Source organism: Mesoplodon bidens, assembly GCF_964165515.1.
Source record: "Mesoplodon bidens genome assembly, chromosome: 6".
NCBI classification, from domain to species: domain Eukaryota; kingdom Metazoa; phylum Chordata; class Mammalia; order Artiodactyla; family Ziphiidae; genus Mesoplodon; species Mesoplodon bidens.
This window is the reverse complement of record NC_138162.1, coordinates 19,779,537-19,791,610: the sequence shown is the minus strand read 5'-3', so window position 1 is coordinate 19,791,610 and position 12,074 is coordinate 19,779,537. Positions and strand designations below refer to the sequence as shown.

Below are 12,074 nucleotides of genomic sequence, written 5' to 3'. Positions count from 1 at the left end.
TGTGTGTTGCTGGATGAACTTTGCATGTGTGTGTCCTTGTATGTGTGTGTCCGTGTGTGTGTGGTATGTGAGGGCCTCTAAAGCTCTGGGTTGCAGGTAGGAGCCCCAGTGGCCCAGGTCTAAGGTGGCACTGTCCCCACACAGTCTTCAGCATCTCCGTAAAATAGTGTCTAGAATCTCTGCCCAGTCCCATCATCTCACACCTGGACCATGCAACTGCCCAACTGCTCTGCCAAGTTCTCCTTTTCTTGCCCTCCCCGTTCCCTGTTCTTCTCACTGTAGACAGACAGAGTGATCTTTCTAAAGAGCAAATCTGACTAGTCAACCCCCTTCACCTCACTTAAAATTTTTCCGTTTCTCCCCAATACCCCCAGACTCCACGGCAAACTCCTCGGCCTGGCTTCCGTGCTCTGCAGCTCGGGTTCCCATCAACGGCCCCAAGCATCAGTCCCCATCACTCCGACCCCATCACAGGCTCCAGCCACACAGAGCAGCCTGGTCCTTCACATACCACACTCTCCCTCACCTGCACTCTTCCCTCTTGAAGAGCTCCAGTCATGTTTGCAAGACTCCAATTAGAGCAATGCAAATTCAAAACACTAACTGAGCTGGCAAAAAAAAAAAAAAAGAAGAAGAAGAAAAGAAAAGAAAAAGAAGGGAAATTCCAATTCTGACAAGGACGTAGAGAAAGATTCATTTCTGCATCGCTAGATTGGTGCAGCATTAAAAATCATTAGTGTTCTTTGATTTATCATGTTTTGGTTTTCTCTCTTTTGGGGGAGAGGTTTTTTAAAATCAACTTAATTGAGGTATAATTGGCTCACAGTAAAATGCACACATTTTTGGTTTCCAGTTCAAGGAGTTTCACAAATATACATACGTGTGTAAACACCACCACAGTGAAAATACAGAACATGGCCATCTACTTCAGAAAGTTCTCTCATGCCCCTTGGCGGTCAAATGACTGATCTGATTTCTACCATTATAATTCGTTTTGGCTGTTCTAGAACTTTGTATAAATGGAATCATACAGTCCGTGCACTATTGAGTCTGGCTTCTTTTGTTCAGCATAATGTTTTTGAGGTGCATTCATGCTGTTACATGTATACATAGTTCATTCCTTTTGGTTGCTAAGTAATATTCCATTGTATGAAAATGCCACAGTTTGTTTTTCCATTTTCCTGTTGGTGGATACCTGAATTGTTTCTAGTTTGGGGGCTATTTTATGTATTTATTTATGTATTTCTGTGTGTATCTGGGGGGCGATTTTAAATATTGTAAAGTCTTGCATTTAAAGACATATGTTTTTCTTTCTCTTGAAAGAAATTTGGATGCTCTCTGACACATATCATCAGAGGAAAAATGACAGTATAAAATGCTATAGACAGCTATATTTCAATAAAGCTGGAAAAAATAAAATAAAATGCTATAAATATAAAGAGAGGACATGCTCAAGGAAGTTAGAATCCAAGAAGTGAATGAAAGGTTATGCATCCGTTCAAATTACAACTGTTGACTATACTGACACATGAAAAAGTATTCAAAATACATGAAATGAATAAGAATACAAAATTGTAAGCTTATCATAATAGTACTTTTGGAAAGTATTTATTTATTCGAATAAAGATTTGACCCCGTCATGTAGAAATGCAAATGGGCAATGGAATTATTTATGCCATGGTATATACTGAGTGTCCACTACTTGCTGGGCACTGTCCCGGGGCTGGGAATATATGGGTGAAAAAAGAGGCAAGCTCCCTGCTCACATAGCAGGGGGTGGGGATATCGCAGAGATAATTTCCTGTTTTAGATACTGAGAGATGGTTCAAGTAAAACATTTACTGGAAATAGACATTCAACTTAGGAGCCCCTTTCTTTTGGAAAGGTCCCTGCCTCCAGGACCGGGTTGGAGGCCCTCTGGACTTTGGCTCTTTCACAGTTGTCACCACACTCAGGTGGAATTCATCCCCCGTTTGCCCTCACCTCCCACCCCTAAACCCCTCCCCCGCTCATTCCCCCCTCCCCTACGCTCACCTGGGAACTCTCTAAGTTGCCTTCAGCCCTTGATTTATGGCCGGGTCCTTCTCAAGTCTTGGCGCTTAGTAGGACAGGAATTGAATGAAAACAGGAGAGTTTGCTGACAGGCCCCTCTATCAATATCTAAACACATTAACTAATATCAGTCCGGCTCACATTCACCTTGGCTTTGAACAGCCAGACCTTTGGACCCTTGTAACCCCTCCCGGTCAGGGACCCAAATTAGACTTGGGGTTGCAGGCTTTACCTATAGCTGGCTTTGTGGGATGGAGGGAAGGTTTTGTGTAAGACCGTTTCCAAGAGCTCACCAGATTGTGTCAGAGCTTGCCCCCAGGGCCCCGCCCACAGCTACTTTAAAGGTCACTGGCACCCTCCAGCCACCAGTTTGCCCGGGTGCAGGTGCCTCGTGGTTTCAGCATGGTGCTGCCTTGGGCCCTCGCCGTCCTGTTCCTCATTCCTCTGCTGGACGCCCAGAGTCCAGCGTGCGCCAACTTGACGGCGGTGGAGCCCATCACCAATGCCACCCTGGACAGGGTGAGTGCCCAAGTCCCTGAGTGCCATGGGCAGCTGCTTCCATCTCTGGGCTTCCCTTTGCCCTCCTGATGCCATCCTTTTCTATCCTGGGTCCTGGGATGAAATTCTGACCAGGCTCTGGAGGCATTTCTCTGCCTCCAAACTCCGACGCCTCTTTGCAAGGTCCCTCAGCAGGGAACAATTCTGTACTGGGCAAGGAGGGGCTGCCCAGGGGTGGGGGGGTGAGGGGAGATGTCTGGTCCTCCAAGTGAGCTCTTTCACGTCCACTCCTCATCTGGGGTCCCAGTTCTCCTTGTTTGTAAAATGAGGGGAGAGATCTCATCCCAGCTGACTCTCAAGGATTCAGCTGCAGCCTCCATCACCAGTTCCTGGCTTCTCCCCAGCTCTCTGGCAAGTGGTTTTATATCGGCTCGGCCTTCCGAAACCCCGAGTACAATGAGTCGGCTAGATCGATCCAGGCAGCTTTCTTTTACTTTGAGCCCAAGCACGCGGAGGACAAGATAATTCTCAGAGAGTACCAGACCACGTGAGACCCCACACACCAATTCACCCTCAGCCTCCGCTTCTGGCTTCCACTCCCAGCTGCAGAAAAACCTTGAGCAAGTCCATCTTCCCTCCTGGCCTCAGCCTTCCCGTTGATGGACTAGGCGGGGAGGGATGGGGGGCATTGACTCCAACTGCCACCTGACTCTTGGCCCTCAATGACTGAGATGGGTGATCGTCCACTTCTTGACCATCTTACTGCTTTTCTCCCCTCTTCTGTCTGACTGTAGTGGGAACAAGTGCATCTACAACTCCAGCTTCGTGACAGTCTATCGCAAGAATGGGACCATGTCTAAATATGGTGAGGGCCAGCCCTCAGGTGGAGGGCTGCTGTCTGGAGTGGGGAGATGGTGCGTTGTCCAGCCTAAAGACGGGGGCCTGGACTAAGGCCCTGGGGGCTTTGAACACAGAGAACACGGGACAGGCCCACCTCTTATATCTCTGTGGCCCCAGTGCCTGCACACAGCAAATAATCAGTAATAACTGCCAACATTGTTGAGCTCTTACTATGTGCCAGGCACTGTTTGAAGTGCTTTACATGGATTAACCCCCTTAATACTCACAAACAACCCTAGGAGGACATTACAGTGACCAGATGAGGAAATAGAGAAATACAGACGTCAAGTAGTTTCCCCGTGGTCACACAGCTTATAATTAGAACTAGGATCTAAACCCCAGACTGGCTCCAGTCCTACCTCTCTGTCAACTACTCCTTATCTTCAGGGAAAACTCCTTATCTTAGGGGAGCTAAGGTTGGGAGCCTGCGTTGGGCAGGCAGTGACTTCGCCCATTTCCCCACCATCACTGCAGAGAGGGCTCCTAGTAGGAGCACACAAATGCTGATGGAACTGAACGGACACTTCTTTGCAGCCCCCAGGCTCCTGTCTGAGCTTGATTTCCTCATCTGTAAAATGGGGAGAAAGGCTCTGACAGCCATGGTCCATGTGAGGGTCCTATGATTCCACACATAGAGAGTGCTCAGTGCAGAGCCTGGCACACAGGAGGAGCGAGTGACCAGTGGCCTAAGAGAACCCCTGGTCTTCACTGGTTGGCTGTGTGGCCCTGGGCACACCCAGGTTCCTCCCCTGTGAGATAGGAACTGTTGTGCCGCCCCCGTGGTCTCATCAGAGGCTTTCTCCTCCAGAGTCGGGTAGAGAACACTTTGCTGACGTGCTGCTCACCAAGGACCCCAAGACCTTCATGCTTTCTGCCTCCTGGAATGGCAAGAAGAATGTGGGGATATCCTTCTACGGTAGACACCTCAGACTCCCTCTCTACCCAAGCCTCGCCCCAGGACCACCACTACTCGGGCTGGACCCCCAGCACCCCAGCCCTCCCACTTAGGTCCCCCATCATCCTCACCCGGCCCCCTTGCTCCATCCCGTAGCCGACAAGCCAGAGGTGACCCAGGAGCAGAAGCAAGAGTTCCTTGATGCCATCAAGTGCATAGGCATTCACGAGTCAGAAATCACGTACAGCGATGAGAAAAAGGTAAGTGCAAGGAGGACCGGGCAGTGCCCACCCTGAGGGGGGTCCCACCTTGGGCAGCCTCAGAGGCCCAGAGAGGGAAGCTGTCAGTCAAAGCTGCACAGCGAGACAGGATATCCTGTTTAAGCACCTGCCTCACTGCCGGGCCCCCGGGTGATGGACGAGTGCCCAGGAGGGAAAAGTCACGGGGAATCAGGGAGGACGCCTGGAGCAGGTGGGGAGGATTGTAAAGGCTAACAGGAGGGGAAGAGCATAGCCAAGGTGTGGTGAACTTGGGAAAGAGACACACACATGGGGAATGATCATTTACAGCTGCCTGCCACACCCCCAGGCTTCTAATGCCCGTGTGATGGGGAGTCAGTCTTGTGGTTTTAGGTGTCACCCAAACGGCAAGTCCAGGACCACCGTCCCAATTTTGGCTGGAACTGAGCATTATCTGTATAATCTTCTTAATACTTCCCTTTAAACCTGTGTTAAATGAAAGGCTTTACATGGTCTTGTCCTGTGCAATAATATCTGAAATCACAGAGCTGATTTAAACTGGTTACACAAACCAGAAACTGGTTACACGTTTTTGGATACATGTGAAATACTTTCATGATTATTAAAATAAAAACGTCTCCATCTAGACAGATCTGTGCCACCTGAGGTCATTTCCCGTGACCACCAGTGGCACAAATCATCCCCCGCTTTCGGGAACCCCGAGAAAAGGCGTATGAACACAGACACTGGAGTTGGTCCCGTGGCCAGCAGCCTGCTGCCCCCGTCCACTGGCCGGGGGACCTCGGACAGGCCGCAGGTCACCATGAGCCTCACTCTCATCATCTTCAAAATGGTGTGAGGGGGCTTCCCTGGTGGCGCAGTGGTTGAGAGTTCGCCTGCCTATGCAGGGGACACGGGTTCATGCCCCGGTCCGGGAAGATCCCACATGCCGCGGAGCGGCTGGGCCCGTGAGCCACGGCCGCTGAGCCTGCGTGTCCAGAGCCTGTGCTCCGCAACGGGAGAGGCCACAACAGTGAGAGGCCCGCGTGCCGCAAAAAAAAAAAAAAAAAAAAAGGTGTGAGGAATCCAGGAGATCAACAGAAGGGCATGGCAAGTCATAAGTGCTCACACATGCCAGTTGTTAAGGGCTGGAGCCTCCATTTCAGAGGTGAATAAGCTGAGACTCAGAGAGAGAGAATGACTTGCCCAGGGTCACCCAGCTGAAGCCCTGCTTGGGCTGGAGCCACAGTCCAGAGCGTACCTCCCTCTTCCCCCAGAAGACCCCCCGCCCTCCCCCGATCATGTGCTGCCTTCTTCCACTAGGACCTGTGCGGGCCACTGCATATGCAGCATGAGGAGGAAAGGAAGAAGGAAAAGGAAGAGTCCTAGCATTGGGTTAGGACCCTGGGGACTCTGCGGGCCCATCGTCAGCCCCCCGCTCACCCTTCGTACCTCAGCTCTTTCCCTCAGTTGCATCAATAAAGCGTCTGTTGTGGTACAGTCAGGTTGTCATTTGCTTGTTCGTTTGTTCATTCGTTCATTCATGTTGTGCCCGCCTCAGTTGAGCCCCGGCCGACCACTGCCCTGAGTTGATCCTTGGTTGGAAGGGCCCTTGCTATAATTCCCAGCACATGTGCCAGGATGGAGGACTATATGCACTGAGTGCTGTGGGAGCCCAGCACGGGGAAGCTTCCTTCTCCAGTGGGGAAATCTGGGAAGGCTACCTGGAAGGGGCATCTGAACCACTCTAGAAAGATTAGGAGCTTGATAACACCTGCTGTTCCCGCTGCAAGCCAAAGATCTGTTTAAGGAACATCGAAGTGGAGGACCCTGAAGAGGAGTTCAGGTAGATAGAGGGTGGTGAGGACTCGGGAGTGTGGCGCTAAACACAAGGGCCCTTACTTTATTTATTAATTAATTATTTAATTATTTTTAAAAGATGAATCAGTTTGGTTTTATTTTTGCTCAGTTCATGAGATATTGTCAAAATTTCACCATTCATATCAAAATGTCTCCCAGGTGTCACCAAGAAACTGATGATCAATATCTTTTAAAAGATTTTTCAAGAATCTTATCAGATCATATCGAGTTTCCGAAAGTAAATCCTTTCAGGAATGAAGGAAAGTTTCTCCTCTTAAGTACATGAAATAGAGTCTCTGTCACTTGATTATGAAGGTCACAGAGGTGCCCTGTTACCAAGTCAGGAAGCAGGCTGGCCCACGCACGGCAGCATCCCCAAGTAGCTGGGTCTGGAGGGAGAAGGAAAAGGAAACCAAACCTTAATCCTGAACCAATTAGTGTGCTTTCCAACATCCTGGCCCTAACAAGGACTTTACTTTAGAAAACTTACCTCCTAAGGGACTTTATTCCTCAGAGCACAAAATTCCACAGTTTTCTGCTTATGATCTTCATTTTGGTCTTGCTTACATACAAAACCACGCCCGCCTGCCTAGTCTTCATCTGTAAGTAGATTCTCATCCATCCTTAAATCAGGCGAAGTTAATTGCGGACACGTCCGAGCGTATGGACTGTGCCAGGCTTGTGCTCACTCACAGAATTACCTACCTAGAGCCCAGGGCTCCATCAGAGAAGGGAGTCTGCCTCAGCAAACAGTGGATACAAAAAGAGAGCAGTCTGAGCAGAAGGAAAACACTGAGCTTGAGCTTATCCTACCTCAAAACATCACCAGGAGTTAACATAAAAGACGCGATGTTAGTCACAAGTCCATGCAGGTGAGACAGGAGGGAGACTCGTATAAACATGAGCACATTTGGACCACCGTTCATTTCTTTCAGACTCAGCTGTATGTTTTCAGTTTTTCACCCAGCAAGGCTTGCCCAGTTTGGACACCGTTGAGGAGGAAACTGGTTTTAACGTCAGCACGTTACAGACAACCTCCCTTCCTGACGCCCCCTACTCCCCACGTGTCTCCTTCAGCTCTGATCTAAGCCTGGGCCCCTGGGAAGGGCCTGGGGTTCGTTCACACTCGGGAACAAAATGGAAAGATCAGTCTTTCACTTTGCGAGGGAGCTGGGACGATCCTGACCAGAGTGGACATGGTGGGATAAAGGCATGGACAGGGCAGGAGTGAGGAGACCGCAGTTGGGGAGCAGCTGCCCTGAGGGCACCTGGTGAGCAAGTGAATTGCAACAGAGGCCGCAGGCACTGTGGAGGCGGCTCTGGAGGTCCTGGCATGAGATTGCAGGGGGACTCTCATCCGAGCTCCCTTTACTGCGTAGGGCCCTTACTTTAGATGTCAGCCTGGCCATCTGGGGAGGCAAGTTAGGAGGGCCCAGACCGGAGGCAGGAAGACCTACGCGGAGGCTGCTGTGAGCATCCTGGAAGAGGCAGGTGTCTGGGCCAGGGCAGGCAGGGGCAGGATGGGGGAGACTCGGAGGACTTGGGGCCAGGCCAGAGGGGCTGTGTGTCTCCATGAGGTGTCCCCAGAGTGCCCACCTGACACCCAGGAGGAAGGTAGGATACCTAGGGTAAGGTTGGTCTCTCGAATCCAGCCATCTTGCAAATGTGTTTGGAGCCCTTGCCATGGGGCCACGTCTGAGGCTGGCCCACTTAGAGGCATAAAGAGGACTGAGCGTCTGAAGCCAGGATTCCAACAAGGAAGGCTGGTCTCCTTCCAGACACAAGGGCTTTGTCATGGTCATATGAGGGAAGCAGCACCACACAGGTGGCAGAGAAACTGGGCTGCATGATTGGAGTAATTCTATGTGCAAGCGTCCTAAGCCATTTGGAGTGACAGGACCATAACCCTGGCTCCTGACACCCAGTCCTGTGGCTCCCAGGCCAGTGTCCTCCAAAGAGCCACAGACCCAAGACTTCAGCATCCTCTGTTCAAAGCTGCAGCCATGTTGTGCCCAGAGCACTGAGGCTGGAGACACTGCTCTGGCCCCCCACCTCGGGCTCCCCCCTTCCCATCCACCTTCCCATGAGGGTGTGGACCTGGAGGCTCAGAACCAGCAAGAAATCTCCCATCTCAGCAAGATGCCGTTTTCAACTCTCCTGAGAAGGATCAGCTGAAAAATGAAATAGAAATGAGTCCTGGAGGGCCGGGAGAAGCAAGTGAGATGAGAGGTGGGGAAGACTGAAGAAAAGGCCAAGGGAAGGAGAAGCAGGAGCTGGGGAGGAAAAAGTCATGGAGGTTTAAGGAGAAAAAAAGTGACAAAGTATATGGACTTTGGAGTCAGACCATCGTGAGTTCGGGCATTCGGAACCTCGGTCTCCTCATCAATAAAATGGGTGCACAGTGGGTCACTTAGCTCAAGGACTGGCATCTAGGAGGCGCTCAGTAAATGGCAGCTGTTGTTTCTGTTTGCTGCCAAAAGCAGCACTGGAAAGAGAGTCCGGGCTCATGCCCTTGCAGACACCAATCTGCTGTGTGTCTCATAAAAGAGGCTTGGTCAGACGGCCTCTCCTCGCAGGCCCCTCAGTGGAAAGCTTTATGGTTCTGAGGGGGAAAGTTGGGGAGATGAAGGCACTGAAGGGAGGTAGGCAGGCAGAGTCTGGAAATGTGCACCCAACTGGTCCCTCGGGGGAGGGCTCCACTTGGCACCAAATCTTTCACCCCACAAACTTGACTTTAGAAACCACAAGTGGATGACACACACCATAGATGTGGGCGGCTTTGGGAATGTTTTTGGGTATTTTCGGCTTTCATTTCTTAAGATCAATATTCACTCTTCTTTATTTGCTCTCATAACGAAAATAGATTTTTTAATGTCCCAAATATACAAATATCACTGACGCACACACATTCCAGAAAAGCTGAAGTCTGAGCCACTACAAGGTCAGGGAGCAGGAGATGGCCTGGCCTCATGGCCACAGACAAGGACCTGGCAGGAAGCTGGCTACTGGCTCAATTCCACGGGGGTCCCAGGGGAGAGCCGGGGGTCTCGGGATGAGGTACTGAGGGGGACCATGGTGGATGGCTTTCTGGGCCCTCCGTGGGGTGTCTCCATCCCAGCAGACCCACAGGAAAGGCCTCTCAACCATGGAGAAGCTGGGTGTGTGTCATCCTGAGATATCCCAATGGCCTCAAAGTGCCCCACTGACCACCAGTCACCAGGAGAAAGGTCCCCGCCATGTCCTTCCCAGAGACACCTACTCTGGAGTGGCTGGTCACAGGTGGTGGACAAGTTTTCGCCAGAGACCCTGGCCTTGTCCCTTCTCATCTGGCCTCCTAAGAAGGATCCAAGACCAGGAAAATGCTTCAGTTTGAGAAAAAGAAATCTGTCCATCCGTATATAAAATACATATTGTTAGCCGGAGATGGACAAATGCAGGACCAGGAGCCTCCCAGAGATGGCATCTGGACAGATGGTGGCCTCAGTCCCAGCACCTCCTTCAGGGCTGGTCCCTAGGAAGTGACTTCTCTGGAGGACCAGCTGATACACTTTCCGTTTTGGAAACGCGGAGGCTGAGCAGGCAGGGCCGGTGCGGAGGGAACCCTCCTCACGAGGGTCTGCGGGGCCTCCAGGGCGACAGGGACTGCCCACCCCTGCCCACTGTGCATCTCTGAGCCTTGAGCGCAGTCAGAAGAGGCAGGAGCCCCGCAGGCTGCGGGCCTGGCGCAGGTCGGCCGACAGGGAGCGGCTCATGAGCTTGGTGGTGGAGCGGACGCTCTCGGCAGCCTGGACTGCTCGGCTCAGGGCCTTGTTGAGCTCCTCCAGGTCCTCCAGGTCCAGCTGGATGGAGTGCCGGGGTCTCCTGGCCGGCCGAGAGGAGGCTGCGGGGGGCCACTCGGCAGCTGCTCGGGCCGAGGGGGCTGAGGTAGGTGCTGGAGGCGCGTAGTACCTGGGGAGAGAGGCGAATGCGTTCACTGACCGCGGAGAGGGCTGGGGGCTTCTCAGCCCCAGCTCGGCCCCTACATTCTGTCTCAGTTTCTTCACCTCTAAAATGGGAAACATGACCCCTGCTGAGGGATGTGTTAGAGGGGTGAAGCAACATAAATGGGAGTGCCTGAACCAGAACAGTCCTCAAAATATGGTCCGTTTCATCTATCCGTTCATTGAACAAATGCTTATGGAACATACATGTGCCAGCCAGTGCACTAGGGCCTGAGGTCACCATGGTGAATGAACACGGACCCCGCCCGCCACCTTCTTGGAGCTTCTAGTCTGAGAGCCTGGTCTCAGGGAGACCAGGATCACCCCAGGCTCTGGAGCAAACCCCCTTCATCAGAGAGGTCATGTATGGAGCCCTATTTGTCAGGTGTGGAGCGCTGGAGAAACATGGTAATAATAATTAGGATTCTGCAGGAGTGAGAGGGTATGGCTCCACTCATACCCCCAGCCTGGTCCTGCAGGAATGTATGGTGTTGTTTAAAAGCTCTGGGGAAAACCGGCTGAGGAGCCATGAGCTGAAGCACAGGTTTCTCCAAGAAATGACTACTGCATTCCTCCAAGGATGCCAAGTTTAGGTTTCAAAGAAACCGATGCTGGGCAAGAAGAGGGCGTGGCACCTGCGTTGTAGAGTAAAGTGTGTAGGAAAGAGAGGGACAAAGAAGCATGTTCCCGGGCCTCCCTGGTGGCGCAGTGGTTGAGAGTCCGCCTGCCGATGCGGGGGATACGGGTTTGTGCCCCGGTCTGGGAGGATCCCATATGCCGCGGAGCGGCTGGGCCCGTGAGCCATGGCCGCTGAGCCTGCGCATCCGGAGCCTGTGCTCCGCAACGGGAGAGGCCACAACAGTGAGAGGCCCGCATACCACAAAAAAAAAAAAAAAAAAAGAAAAGAAAAAAAAAAAGAAAAAAAAAAGAAGCATGTTCCCTAAATAGAGCAGGAATGGGTTTAGGAGAACTTGGCCGGAGACATTCACTGGTGTTTTGCTGTAAACTCTGGTCTTATTCCTGACCCTTCAGTTTCTAATTTGCATTATTGCACAATGTGAAAAACGGGCTTTGCTAGGATCTGAACAGATGTCTCTCCAAGCAAGATGTACAAACGGCCAACAAGCACATGAAAAGATGCTCAACATCATTAGCCAGCAGGGAAATGCAAATCAAAACTACATGAGATGCCACTTCACACACTCCCCACCCACTGGCTGTCCTCGGAGACACTCATTGCTCAAAGCAAAAAGATAGCAATGAGTGTCTGGGAGGATGTGGGGAGATCGGAACCCTCAAACACTGCTGTTGGGACTGTAAAATGGTGCCACTACTTTGGAAAGCAGTTTGGCAGTTCCTCAGTTAAACACAGCGTTTAGCCTGGGGCTGGCATCCTCATCCTCAGGACCCATTTGCCAGGCTCTGAGATAAGTCCTTTACCAGCACTGTCTTGATTATTCGGTAGGTACTTTTATACTTATTTTACAGATGAGCAAAGTGAAGCTCGGAGAAGCTAAGTGATGCCGGAAGCTCCCCAAATCCTGGCCACGCGCACGACCATGAAGCTACTTCATTTTCAAGGGGTCCGTTTCTCCATGGAAAACAGCCATATTTAGCTACCACCCACGGTAGATCCAATAGGAAAATTCA

The 12,074-nt window shown here is 51.4% G+C and overlaps 2 protein-coding genes across 2 annotated transcripts in view; one reads left to right on the top strand and one right to left on the bottom strand.

Annotated features, from left to right (window-relative positions):
* The first annotated feature begins 2,423 nt into the window (after positions 1 to 2,423).
* ORM1 (orosomucoid 1) lies at positions 2,424 to 6,084 on the top strand. The gene is made up of 6 exons (XM_081237337.1): positions 2,424 to 2,571; positions 2,955 to 3,097; positions 3,345 to 3,415; positions 4,259 to 4,366; positions 4,502 to 4,605; positions 5,908 to 6,084. The coding sequence occupies exons 1-6, from the start codon at positions 2,455 to 2,457 to the stop codon at positions 5,971 to 5,973; spliced, it is 609 nt and encodes a 202-aa protein (XP_081093463.1). The 5' UTR covers positions 2,424 to 2,454; the 3' UTR covers positions 5,974 to 6,084.
* A 3,017-nt stretch (positions 6,085 to 9,101) lies between these two features.
* AKNA (AT-hook transcription factor) overlaps positions 9,102 to 12,074 on the bottom strand; it is a 44,224-nt gene continuing 41,251 nt past the window's right edge. The window contains exon 22 of the mRNA XM_081236393.1: positions 9,102 to 10,392. Coding sequence (XP_081092519.1) covers positions 10,131 to 10,392 — 262 coding nt within the window. The 3' untranslated portion in view covers positions 9,102 to 10,130. The remainder of the gene's footprint in view (positions 10,393 to 12,074) is intronic.